The sequence below is a fragment of the Enoplosus armatus genome, chromosome 7 (assembly GCF_043641665.1).
Source record: "Enoplosus armatus isolate fEnoArm2 chromosome 7, fEnoArm2.hap1, whole genome shotgun sequence".
Taxonomy (NCBI): Eukaryota; Metazoa; Chordata; class Actinopteri; order Centrarchiformes; family Enoplosidae; genus Enoplosus; species Enoplosus armatus.
In genome coordinates, this window is record NC_092186.1 from 1,438,009 (window position 1) to 1,450,294 (window position 12,286).

Sequence of the window (12,286 nt, forward strand, 5' to 3'; positions counted from 1 at the left end):
TGAGAACAGGCACCAGTCAGCTGTGTGCCGGGACCCACAGAGATGAAACTGATGTCCATCTCCTCGTCTGTCTCTCAGTAAGAAACCAAACAAGCATATTTTCTTTAAATACTTCATTTATTTTTTTGCGAGCCTGTGACGGATGAGGGGTCTGTATGTCCTCAGGCCGGCTCTGATGCACGTCCTTATTTCCACTTCTAGTACTTCCCTTGTGTCCTTTTGTTCTAGTGCTGCCCTCCTCTCTCTGCGTCTCAGTGTCTGTCTTATCTAACCGCTCGTATTTTTCATCTCAACACAAACTGACAGCCCGACTTTCACCCATCCACCCTGCTCGAGGCTCAGGCTCCCGGGACGAGCCCGAACGTCTGGATGTCAGACTGTTGAAGGTTCCTGTTGAAACGCGTTGAGAGCCTGAACGCTGTCCAAAGAGGTCAACATTGCATACAAAAGGGCCGCACGCCGAGTGGACTGCCAGGGGAAATAGAGCTGGGAGGCAGGTGAGACAGGGAGGCATTGTTTGGTCCTGTTTCTCCCCCTTACAGGTGGGACTCCTCAGAGTGTGCAGCACAGACCTCCGTTCAGATGGATCAGGGACACTCTCCAAGAACATTACGAGGGCCTGGCGTGAGGTTGGCAAGACACGGACGAAAAGCCAAGTCTGGAGGGAATGGTAATGATGGTAGAGGAGCTTCGGTGCCGCCGTTATTCTGAGGTTTGAATTAAGTGATGATATCTGTAGTTTTGTGTTCGGTTTAAGGACTGTGTGATTTTAAAATGATTCCCAGGATTTCTCACAAAAAAAATTTTGATTTTAAAAGTGAAACTTGAGGGTGAAGAGGATGAGAGATAAAGGGAAACAGCATGCATGATGTCAGGCCACTGGTTAGCGCTACAAACTGACTGCAGATGGCGGGACGAGAGGTCAGGGATGGAAAAGAAAGGACAAATTCAGAACAGCAGCTTAGGGGGACAGGAGGTGCTCTGACCGGGACGAGGGAAGAAGGCTGAGGGGTCAGCGTGGACCCGGCATACAGATTTTTAAACAGCAATTAGAAGTTCCTCCAGCTTCCAGCTCAGAGCCACGGCGACGGCCTGACCCCTAATCATCCTCAATTTGGGTCAGGCTCTGACTCTCTGATGCACGTCTCCTCGGATTGGCTGTTTATTTTTCGCAGCACTTCCTGTTTGATTGAGCTCCACGGGCTGCGTGTCTTTATGGATAACAGGGAGGGCAAAGGTGATGTGCACACTTACTGCACGCGCTAAATGATCCACCACCACGAGCAGCCCATCTTATCTCCCTGATTCCCATTCCTTACACAACAAGGTCTGTGGACGTCAACAGTGGTCTTTAGTGTGACTGTTTAGTTCTTCATGTCATCATTATTTTAACTTTGTTTCTGTGCAGTCATGTATTTGTTTGGTTTGCACTCGGCTACAAATAACATGATACCCATGAGCCTCAGCTGCTGTTGCTATGGAGAAGAAGTCAGTCAGACGCCTGAATCAGAGCACTTTGTCGTTGCAGCTGAGATATTTTCTAACACAGTTGTTCATCTTTTGTACCGATGATGACGAGTTTCATGTCGAAGTCACCTCACGATGTTTACCAGAAAATGAGCTGGACTTGGAACCGTGGAACCCACTTGTGTGTAAAAGAGTGGAAGAACTTTCTCTGGTTCTAAGAAGACGCGTCTCCACTGATCTGACATGTTGAACTTCTGAACTGAGCGCAGTCATCATGGTAACCTCCTTCTGTCGTATCAGTACCACCCATTACTACAGGGGATTTATACACTTCCCCCACCTCTAACCCCGATGTGCCTCCGCAGGTCATCTCAGTAATGAGCCATGTGGTCCCCTCTGGTGTGCACTAATCAGGGATCCAAGGCCGTCCCATCCTCGGCCCGACGCCGCGGCAGCAAAACACGCTCTGAACCCAAAGTGGTTGTCTCTCTGCCATCTGGCCTCCATGCCTGGCCCTGTCTCCACTCTGCCGGCGATTTATGCCCTCCTGAGGTGTTTCGCCTTTTAACTCGCACATAATTGGCCCCCAGATGCAAAAAAGATGTGGAGGCCAGTTTATAATAGTTGCCAAGCAGAGGTCATTGTTTTTGCATCGCTCCGGCTCCTCAGCACTGCCAAGGTTAAAAAGACACTCTTTATGTCTGTACCTTGACCAATTACTGAAGGAAATAAGGAGTCCGTACAAAGTCGTACATAAATGAAGGTAATGATGGAATATAGAGCTGAATGAAGGCAGGATGTGATGCTGTGTGTTGAATGACAGTAAAGCAAGCAATAAAAAACAAATTCATATCCTTTCTTACAAAGTCCTCAAATACCTAATCCACCTCCACGACTGACTCACCAGACATGATACTCCTGCTGTCAACTTCCATGAGCCAATAGGTGATTCACAAGAAAAGCACATGACATGACAGGAATAAGGAACTTTACGGCTTTCTGGGTATCTGGAAAAGTCAAATTAAAAGTCAGACATCATTTTAAAGTGAAACCCCACCGAGTGATAAATGGTGGAACCTGTTTCCATGTTATGACTGACCGTGAGAAAAAAGCGCAGCCCCCTAATTCAGTTTGATGAGACCGCTGCAGTAGTACAGCACGCTACAGAAGCTACAGCAAAAACAGGCAGGCATCAAACACAAGCATCTCAGATGAATGACTCTGTGAGGTCAACGGTGCAATTCTGCTGTTTACCTCACGATCATGAAGATGGAGGATAAAATGATTGTCACTGATACCGTTCCAGAGTTGTAAAATCCTGTCTTATATTTATTATAAACGCCTGTGCTGTGTTTTGGCTCTTGATTAGCCTCAAACTCATAGATCTATTCCTCAAACCGGCCCTCCCGGATCGCATTTCATCTTCTCACCAACGCAAGCGCTACTTTAAGGAACTGAACGTGTGTCTGATATGCTTTAAACCAGGGGCCTCAACTGGCGGCCCCCAACCAGATTGTTCCTCTTTTTACCAAGAAATTTAAACAGCATACACTCCTGAACAAATAGTGTTCTCCTCTCCTCTCCCTCATACTGCTCTCCGTATTTAGTAAAGTAATGCAGCTTGAGATAATTTTCCTGGAGACCAGCAGCTTCTTCTGGATGAGACAGGAAGAAGTCACATTAAACTCAACGAAAAAAATAATAAACTCGCCACCTCTGTTAAAAACTGACTGTGCTCCGAGAAATGAATTATTTTAAGTTAACATAAGAGACGTTTGGTGTGTATGAACTAAAGTGTGTCTGCTGATTTTAAAGGATTACTGTGAAATAAAGGACTAGGGAAAAGTGAAAATGATTAAATATTTAAGGAGGAACCGAAAATGCTGAACTAATTGTCTCGTTAATAGTTAGTTAATTTTATCATGTGTATCATAGAAACCAGCCTGTTCACACATAGGGACCAAATTAAATAAGCCTCTCTCAGACAACAGGGTGTGTCTAGCCCTCCAGTTTGCAGTTCAGCCACTTAAATTTCATGCTGCTTTCACATGAAGCAGGTCTTTAATTAACCTCTGACCCCTCTGACACACAGGCAGTCCCCCTACAGGAAAAGATCTGGACGTGGCAGTGGACGAGAAAGTAGTGGAAATTGGGTGGAAAATTAAATGAACACCCTGAATGATTTGAATAATTGTTGGCGTCAACCAGTGTTTTTTTTTGGAAAGGATCAGAGACGTTATTGTAATCATGCCGAGTGTGAGCTGTGAACAAATGTCTTATTATGAGCAATGGATTTATTTTGAAAATGTTAACTGATCTAATCTGATCAAATACCATGAAACCATAATCTAAATCTAAACCAGAAAGCCATAACAGGCACAGAAATAGTGAGCATTTAGTTCACGGAAACTTTCTGAAGAGATTCATGGAGCGGGTATGTAGCACACCGTAAACATGCCTTCTGTGTTATCACCTACAACGTCACATTTATTCGTAAAGATGCATACAAGAGTCACAATCTTTTTTTTTTATTTGTAATAAAGACATATATGGTGACATAAGACTGAAAATCTGTGTTATTTTATTTAGATTTCACGTTAGTATTTGTTTTTTATTCAGGCAATAACTGCAACTTCAACTTCACCGGTCTGTTGGGGGTCCTTGACGTGGCAGCAACAAACAAAGATGGCGGTGTCGTTCAGAGCTTCATAGAGTTTGTCTGCATTTTGAAACTTTAGAATGATTATCTTAAGTCAGTATTAAGAACATTTCCTTTATGCATCATTTTGCTGTCTTGTTTGCGGTATTTTAGGGGTGAAGTAGTGAAATGAGCGGCTGGGCCGGGTTTTCTGATGAGGAGCTACGGAAGATGCAGCAGAAAGGTAACATCTCTTACTGCTAGTGTTAGCCGGACATGTTAGCACCTGACTCCCTTTGGCTTCCCCAGTGATTCCATTTAGGCTGAATAATGTTCCGTGACAACCTTTGGCAGTGATCATGATCGCATGTGTTTTCAGACTCAGCTATGCCCGCAGCGGCAGCCCGCGGTCGGAAACCGGCTCCAGCCACCCGGAGTCGGCAGCAGATACAGCGGGAGAGGGCCCTTCAGCTAGCCGCTCAGAAAAACGCTGGAGCCGCGTCTCTTAGCCTCCCACTGGAGCAACAACTTACCAAACCGCCGCCGAAGGCAGAGCCTGAGCCTGAGCCTCAGCTCACAGCCCCAACAGGACCTCCGGCAGTCAAACAGGAGGTGCAGCAGAAACCCAGCCAGGTGAAGCCGGCTCCGGAGGAGGAGACCCCGGCCGTCAAAGAGCTGGAGAAACAAGAGGTGGAACTGTTAGTATGTTTTTAATATCGTACTCACTATTGAGGTTTCATTGCTTGAACAATGTGACGATTGCTTTGTACAAAACACAAGACCACTGTTGTGTCTTTGTCCCAGTTGTTCTGTAGACTGTAGACTTCTGTCAGGTCTGATATTCTGAAATACAGACAGATATTATTGACATTGTGTTGATGCTTGAACCTTTTTATGTTCAGTGTATGTGTTGCACCACAGACTTAACACTTCCTCACAATCTGAGGTGCACGTCTCACCCTCCCTTTGCACAGTGAATGAGTTAAGATATGATGTTATGGGTTTTTCATCAAACCGCCGTTCATGTAGACTTTTGTTTCGATGTCTCTTTTAAAGGATATTTGAAGGATGGTGTCAGATACAAAACTCCTCTCGTGGTGTGGATTTAGATTCTAGTTTGTCTTTTTGAATTTGATGAGCGTTTTTGTGTGTAAAATGTTCTGTGTTTGATCACAGACGTGAAAAGACGCGACTGGAGCAACTGCAGCAAGAGCAAAAGATAATCGAAGAGAGGAATAAGCGCAAGAAAGCTCTCCTGACAAAAACTATCGCTGAGAAGTAAGTATGGCTGTCTTGGTCCCGTGGTGAACAACGTGATATCATGACCCATGGGAATAATGGCCAAAATGAGGCCAAAATATGCAATTGACCTTTTACAAGTTTCTTATTGTCCACAGGTCCAAACAGACTCAGGCAGAGGCTGTGAAGCTGAAGAGAATCCAAAAGGAGCTCCAGGCCCTCGATGACATGGTGTCCAATGATATCGGCATCCTGAGAGGCAAGATAGAGCAAGCCAGCTGGGACTACTCCACTGCCAGGTAGAGAGAGAGAAATGACAAAAAGTGCACAGGACAACAGCTTCATACAAGCTCAATCAAAGAGGGATGCACTCAGACAAATCCCACACAGCCGTCTCCCCACGTTGATGGTAAAATGAGAATTTTAAAGTCCTCAAAGGAGTGTGTTTGAGAAACAGGCTCCTCCTGAACTCCTGTAGTGTTACGTTGTGATTTGATAAACAGGCAGCTCAATATAATAACGGCTACACTCAGTGTGATGGTGGAGATCTTGCAAGTTCATTTCATGTCTAATAATACATCATGTAAACGTATCTTCGTCAGACTTTACCGTATCCACACTGCCGGAGGTGAACTTGTGGGTCATATGTCTGGTGAGTTGTAGCTCTACAATGTGAATGGAAACAAATATCAAGCAGGGACTCGTCATCAACTCCCATCATTCATCTGCGCCGCACTCATGTTTGACAATGCATCCACAGAGCCGGCACTTGTGTTTCACGTGATCTCACGATGTGTTCTGATTGGTTGTCTTTGGTCTACAAAGCTCCAGATCAGCTGTTGGTGGACAGTTGGTCCTGTTTGGACCGACAACCAAAGATTTCACCACATTCCTCTCACAATTGTGAACTCTCATCTTGGACAGGCCAAAGTAATGTGTGCGGGGTAGGGGGGGGGGGCGTAAGTAGCTGTAAGTAAAAAGAGTCACAAACCTGCTCACTGAGTTCATGTCAGCATATGTTGAAACCTGAGGTTTGAGTTTACGATCCCTCCCACAGACTCCATTAGCAAGTAGAAGGAGTTTACAGAAGGCGGAACAATTACAATCTGGACTTTTCTCCCGAATGGGGACGAATCACTTCACAATGTGACTCCTGTAAAGTGCTGGTTCGGCCTTCAGTGTTTTGCTCAAGGACACTTTGACATGTGGACATGGAGTTGGATGAGTTGGCCACTAAGATGTCAGGATGGTCTATAATCACGTCAGTATTTGGCATGAATAACCCAGCCAGTGTGATTTATATAAACCGCTTCACCCTCAGTCTCGCAGGAAACTGCACAGTGAGCACTTTTATTTGCAAGGAAGCAGAAAGTGAGCAGGTAACAAGCTGCACCTCCACTGTCAATGCTCTCACTGCCCCCTGCAGCTTGTTTCCAGTATTCATGTAACCTTTTTTATTTTACCCAACTCTCGTAATCCACATGTTCTCAAACCCTTTGAAGCAGTTTCAGCGGACACAGTCAGCTCAGATGTTCAACACGCAGAGGCTAATGAAGCAGCATTTTGACTAAAACCCTGAAGATATAAAAATATAACTTCATAACCTTTTTGTTTTCATTGTCTACATCTTGAATCATGATACTAGTTTTTCTTTGTCTGCAGTTCTTAATCAGGGCTCAGAGGGATAAAGGCTGGGAATAGTCTTCTGGTGGTTTTCCCCAACATTGATCCAGTGAAGCTGTGTTTGAGCTGGTGCTCTCAGCCTCTGGTGTAGAGAGATTAGCTCCACGTCGTGAACACTCCTCATCACAGATGTTTACATAACTGAAGAGGACCTGACCTTCACACACTCCTCACACTGGGTTCTCTTATGATTATGTTGATATAATCAATGGTTGCGTTTTCTCTGAGCTGCAACATAAAACCTTGAGGAGAAATGTTTGACATCATCTGTTTAGTTACAACAGTGTTTCCAAACAGCATGTGATGTTCTTTTCCTCACAATTAAAACAATGTTTCTGCGTTCACACGCTGTGGGAGGACTTGTGTCCATCCTCAGTGCTGGAGGCAATACAGATACAAACATGATGCTTTACATAGAAGTACTTTTTACAGTCAGCAAAAGAAGCTCAATATTGCTGCTAACTTCAGGTACTCGATAATTATTCCATTATGTTCTCGGAGGCAGTGGTAACGTCTTCTTATTGCCTGGTTGTCTCAAAACTCAGAGATTCAATTTAAAAGGATATAAAATAAAAAGCTGAATATTTGGTTGAGTGATTGAAACAATTAATTCTCATTAAAGACAAATTTTCTGTTAATTGACAAATAATTTCAGTGGCGTTATCCAGTATTCTTACTAATATCAGTCAGCCGTGAAGTCTTTAATCTTAATACATTTGCTGGATTATTTCTCTCTTGAGCGAGCAGAACTTCAGTGAAACGACACCCGTTTTGACAGAAAGCAGGTGTGAAAGAGGAATATGTTGCATGAAGTGCGCTCTGCACATTCGGTCATAGTGGATATGATCAACAGTAAAGAATGCTGACGGAGTTGTTGGATTTGTTGCAGCAATTATTCAAAATGAAGTGAAACACTTGTGTCACTGAAGTTATTCATCGTAGCTAAAAGGGAGATATTCCGCACAGTGCAGTCCTGTTATTTAGTGTTACATTTTTTCTCAATATTTCCTCAGAAAGCGTTACGAGAAGGCGGAGGTGGAGTACGTGACGGCCAAGCTGGACCTGCACAAGAAGACGGAGGTGAAGGAGCAGCTGACGGAGCACCTCTGCGCCATCATCCAGCAGAACGAGCTGCGGAAAGCCCACAAGCTGGAGGAGCTGATGCAGCAGCTGCAGCTTCAGGCCACTGAGGAAGAGCTGGAGAGGCAGAAGGAGGCGGAGGAGGAGGAGGAGGAGAGAAGAAGCTGCGTGGAGACGCAGAGAGACGGGAAACAGGGAAACGGTTCAGTGGAGAATCGGGAGGGAACGGCAAAAAACTGCCGACCCTCAGAGGAAGAGACTGTGAAGGAGGAGACGGGAGGTGACGTCCAGCGAGAGCACCACCCGATGACTGAACCACCAAAGACTGAACGAGACTGTAAAACCCTAGAAAACTGCGTCCAGAGCGAAGTTGTTGCCTCCTGATGCTCTGAAAGGAGAGACACTCGTCATCCGTCAGCTGTTATCACCCGTTCCTCACTGTAGGGATTCATATAAAACACAGTAATACTGTCCGCCAGAGGAGACGTCTTTGATTTGCAGAGGTGCTGTAACGTCCAGCGCTGGCTGTCTCACGTCGACACTCTTTAGGTACCAACAAAAACCAGTCCGTACAACCCTGTCTCCTAAAACGATGTTCTTATACTTCTAAATGTTCTGGAGGAAACGTGATTGCTGCCTGGATTATGTTTCCAGTGTTGTTGTACGGCCCAGAAGTCGCAGTGAGGTGGTCGGGGTGGCGGGCCTACAACATGAACCTAACCTTAACTCAGAGCTTAGACGGAACCATAGAACACTAAAGAGGAACAGTGGTACTGGATCAGTATCTGGGCCAGGTTGCAGATTGTTTCATTAAAACATTTTCTATATGTCGATGTAATCTGGGTGGTTTCGGATTAGTTGTATTTATTTAAACGTCACTTTTAGTCGACGGGGTTGGTCTGCATCACTGAGTATCACGTTTACTCATTTGATCAGATACTTCCTGATTTCAATCAAACTTTTGACAGTTTTAAACTGTATGTAGTTCTCGAGAACATCGTCCTCTTTTGTTAAATGAAAAGAAGACTGTAAAAAGGTATCTGACAAAAGTATTTGTATGAAACTTGAGTATTGTATAGTAGCATATATACTATAGTAGTACTGAAAGTTTAAAACGACACCCGGCCCTCGGTCCGTCTGTTCCTGCAGGATCAGACAGAATCATATTTATCAGCCCTTCTCCTCAGTCGGTCGCTTTTTTTTATGCGTTTGCTTCCAAACATGTGGTTTTCCATCACGTGTGAATTATCTCTCTGAGCGAAGGTTGAATTCTAGAGATGATTGTTTCTGACTGTTGTCTCTGTGGCAACGATGGCTCCTGTTTACTTCCTGGAAAGTCTCTGTTTCATGCCGACGGAGCGCAGCATTAATCCATAAAGCCTCCCGTCTCATGTGTTGTAGATGAACATGTTAGCCGGCGCTGGACTCGTGTTTCACAAAGCTAATTCTCGTCTTGTCAGTGCAGCTGAGGAGCAGCGGGCCTCCTGACCGGTAAGACGATATCTGTTAATGTATGTAAGATGCTTTCAGCTGCATGTGTTTCTGCGGAGTTTACTTTCTCTCGCTGCACACGGAACAATGTGTCCAGAATAATATATGACAATAATCTGATATTAAACGTTCTGTATGTGGGCCTGACCAAAGTCTGTGTACTTGTTCAATGATTGTGAAGCAAATGACACTACAGTATGATATTTTACTAAAATAAACTTTAAAAAGAGCATTTTGTGTCCTCGTGTATCATCTCAGCTTTCAGGTAGTGAGTTATCTGCAGGACTGAAGCTTGTGGTCCTGGAAGGAATTTACACGGAGGGGTGGGGGGGTGGGGGGGGGCACTCTGGGACTCGCATCTCTTTTGCAAGTCGTTTTTAAAAGTGCAGTAAGTGTTTCTGTAAAGCGTCGTGAGATTTTACAGCGCTCCGGTCACATCTGGCCGTCTGAAGGGGGGGCCGTAAAAGCAGCTTTTTTAATTAGTTGGGAGGTAGAAGCTCAGAGAGGGAGAGTGACCACCGTCCTGTCTGTCCCTGCAGAACCTCCAAGGTCAACGTTTGAAGTCCCCAGGAGCAGATTTCTGAAGAGTCAAATTAAAGGGACTGAATTATGTCATTTCCACTCATTTGTGACCATCATTGTAAAAATACACTGGTGGAATATAACAAAGTACACTTACTCAGCTACGTTATGAAGTACTTGTATTTCCATGAGTGTTTAAATGTTATGCTACTTTATATTTCTTCTCCACCACATTTAAAGGGAAATATTGTACTCCACTCCATTTATTTAGCAACTATAGTCACTCAGCAGATTCAGATGTACTGATGTAGACGCAGTAATAAATCCAATCAAGTCATTTACTCTTATTTTCTTTAAAAAAGAAAGTGGGGTAAAAATATTCCAGCTGGTTTCCAATGCAGGTCAAACTGTTTATTTTTATTTTCTAAAATCAAGTTTAATTGTTCGTAATTGTCGAGCAGCGACTTTTATTTGAAACTCACTTATCTGTTGATTTAAATATAAAATAAGATGAAATATTTCTTTCACCTTTTGAGAAAATACGTGTTTTAGGACTCAGTTACTGACTTAATCCTGTAAAGCTGTTTACATGTTAAAGCATCAATAAAAACATCCAGAATGTAATTTATCTACATAACAACATGAAAGCGGTCATTTAGCACAATGAGGGCTGCACTCTTACTCAACTAAAATTATATTTTTGGCTTGCTTGTATATTTCACATTATGGTCCATTTTTACTTCCCATTCAGGTGTTTTCATATTTAATAAACCAACCAACCTTTTAAATGAAATATGTAGAAAAGAGGAGTTAAAAAGAGTGCAAGCTGAATTTAAGGGCGTTTATCCTCCTGCACCTTCACATGATCCGCCTCACTGCTTCAGTTTTAAATTGGAATAATGATAATAATTGTCAGGAGAGCTCCTCTCAGGGGTGGGGGGGGTGGGGGGGTCCTGGAGAACAGAAATGTGCTCTGGATTATGACAAAGGAAAATGAGAAGATACAGGCTGCGGAGATTAAGGCATCCAGCCGGGCTCCAAACTGCACAAATCGCTTCTACATTGGAAATACATTTCCATTAGAGTGTGTGTGTGTGTGTGTGTGTGTGTGTGTGTGTGTGTGTGTGTGTGTGTGTGTGTGTGTTGGGCGCTGGGCCGGACTTCAGAGAGCGGAGGGTTTATAAAGTAAAGTGTGATTTATGTGGCGCTGGCGTCCCTCGACAGGTCGAGAAAGACCCTGAAACCCGAGAAGTCCGAGAGCCACAGAGAAAAAACAAAAAGGCCAAATCAAGTTTTGCTGAAGCTGTCAAACATCTGGAGGAGCCGGACTTCGCCTCCGTATCGGCTGAACTTTGAACTCGCTGTCGGTGCAACTGCGGACCGACAGAAAGTGGATTCAGAGTCCCATTTGATCTGTGATAAAATGATGAATATTATATTAATATTAATATTGCGTCAGCGGCCAGCCGCCTCTGGTATTTGGGCCTAATTTACTTTGGCAATTAACTAAATCTCGTCCAGATTAATTTGCTGCTGGATATTTAACCAGATCTCATGTGATTTAAAGCTTCACTGTTGAGCCGAAGAAATGTTATTTTCCTTAAGAACCAACTGACTCCAAATAGAATCAGTCTGGACGACAAATAGAGAAAATTACACTCTTTCAACGAAAAATGTTAAGAAACCTTAATTGAATTTGGCTTCATGACACGGCTGGTTAAATATTTGATGGGAAAGAAATTCAGTGAGTGTAGATTTTGTTCTTGGGAGTAAAATAAATACAAAAATATAAGAATGTAAATTTAAATGAGTTTGACTTGTTTCAAAATGTGTAACTTTAAATATAAAAAGCAACAAAGCTTGTACTCTGAACCGAAACCCAGAGACGTCAAACCGCCAATGAATCGATTGATTGATCTCCGTCCGCTGGTGATCAGTTTTCTGGCTGTCGGTCGCCGTTTCTGTGCGGTTTTGGCGGTTGTAATAATGAGAATCAGTGCGGCTGAATTCATTTCACACGGCCACTTGCTCTGTAAACTCTCCGTGTTGTTTTAATCAGGAGCAGATTTGCTGTTTTATGTCGGAGCGCCACAGACCGTTTACAGTTGCAGCGGTGCAGCAGCAGAACACAGCGAGTCGTAAAACCCAGAGACGTACTTCACATGA

General features: G+C 43.9%; 1 protein-coding gene across 1 annotated transcript; it reads left to right on the forward strand.

The window, feature by feature from the left end:
- Positions 1 to 4,215: 4,215 nt before the first annotated feature.
- gorab (golgin, rab6-interacting) lies at positions 4,216 to 8,992 on the forward strand. Its single transcript, XM_070909224.1, has 5 exons — positions 4,216 to 4,349; positions 4,485 to 4,803; positions 5,282 to 5,383; positions 5,503 to 5,643; positions 8,041 to 8,992. The coding sequence occupies exons 1-5, from the start codon at positions 4,295 to 4,297 to the stop codon at positions 8,489 to 8,491; spliced, it is 1,068 nt and encodes a 355-aa protein (XP_070765325.1). The 5' UTR covers positions 4,216 to 4,294; the 3' UTR covers positions 8,492 to 8,992.
- Positions 8,993 to 12,286: the final 3,294 nt, after the last annotated feature.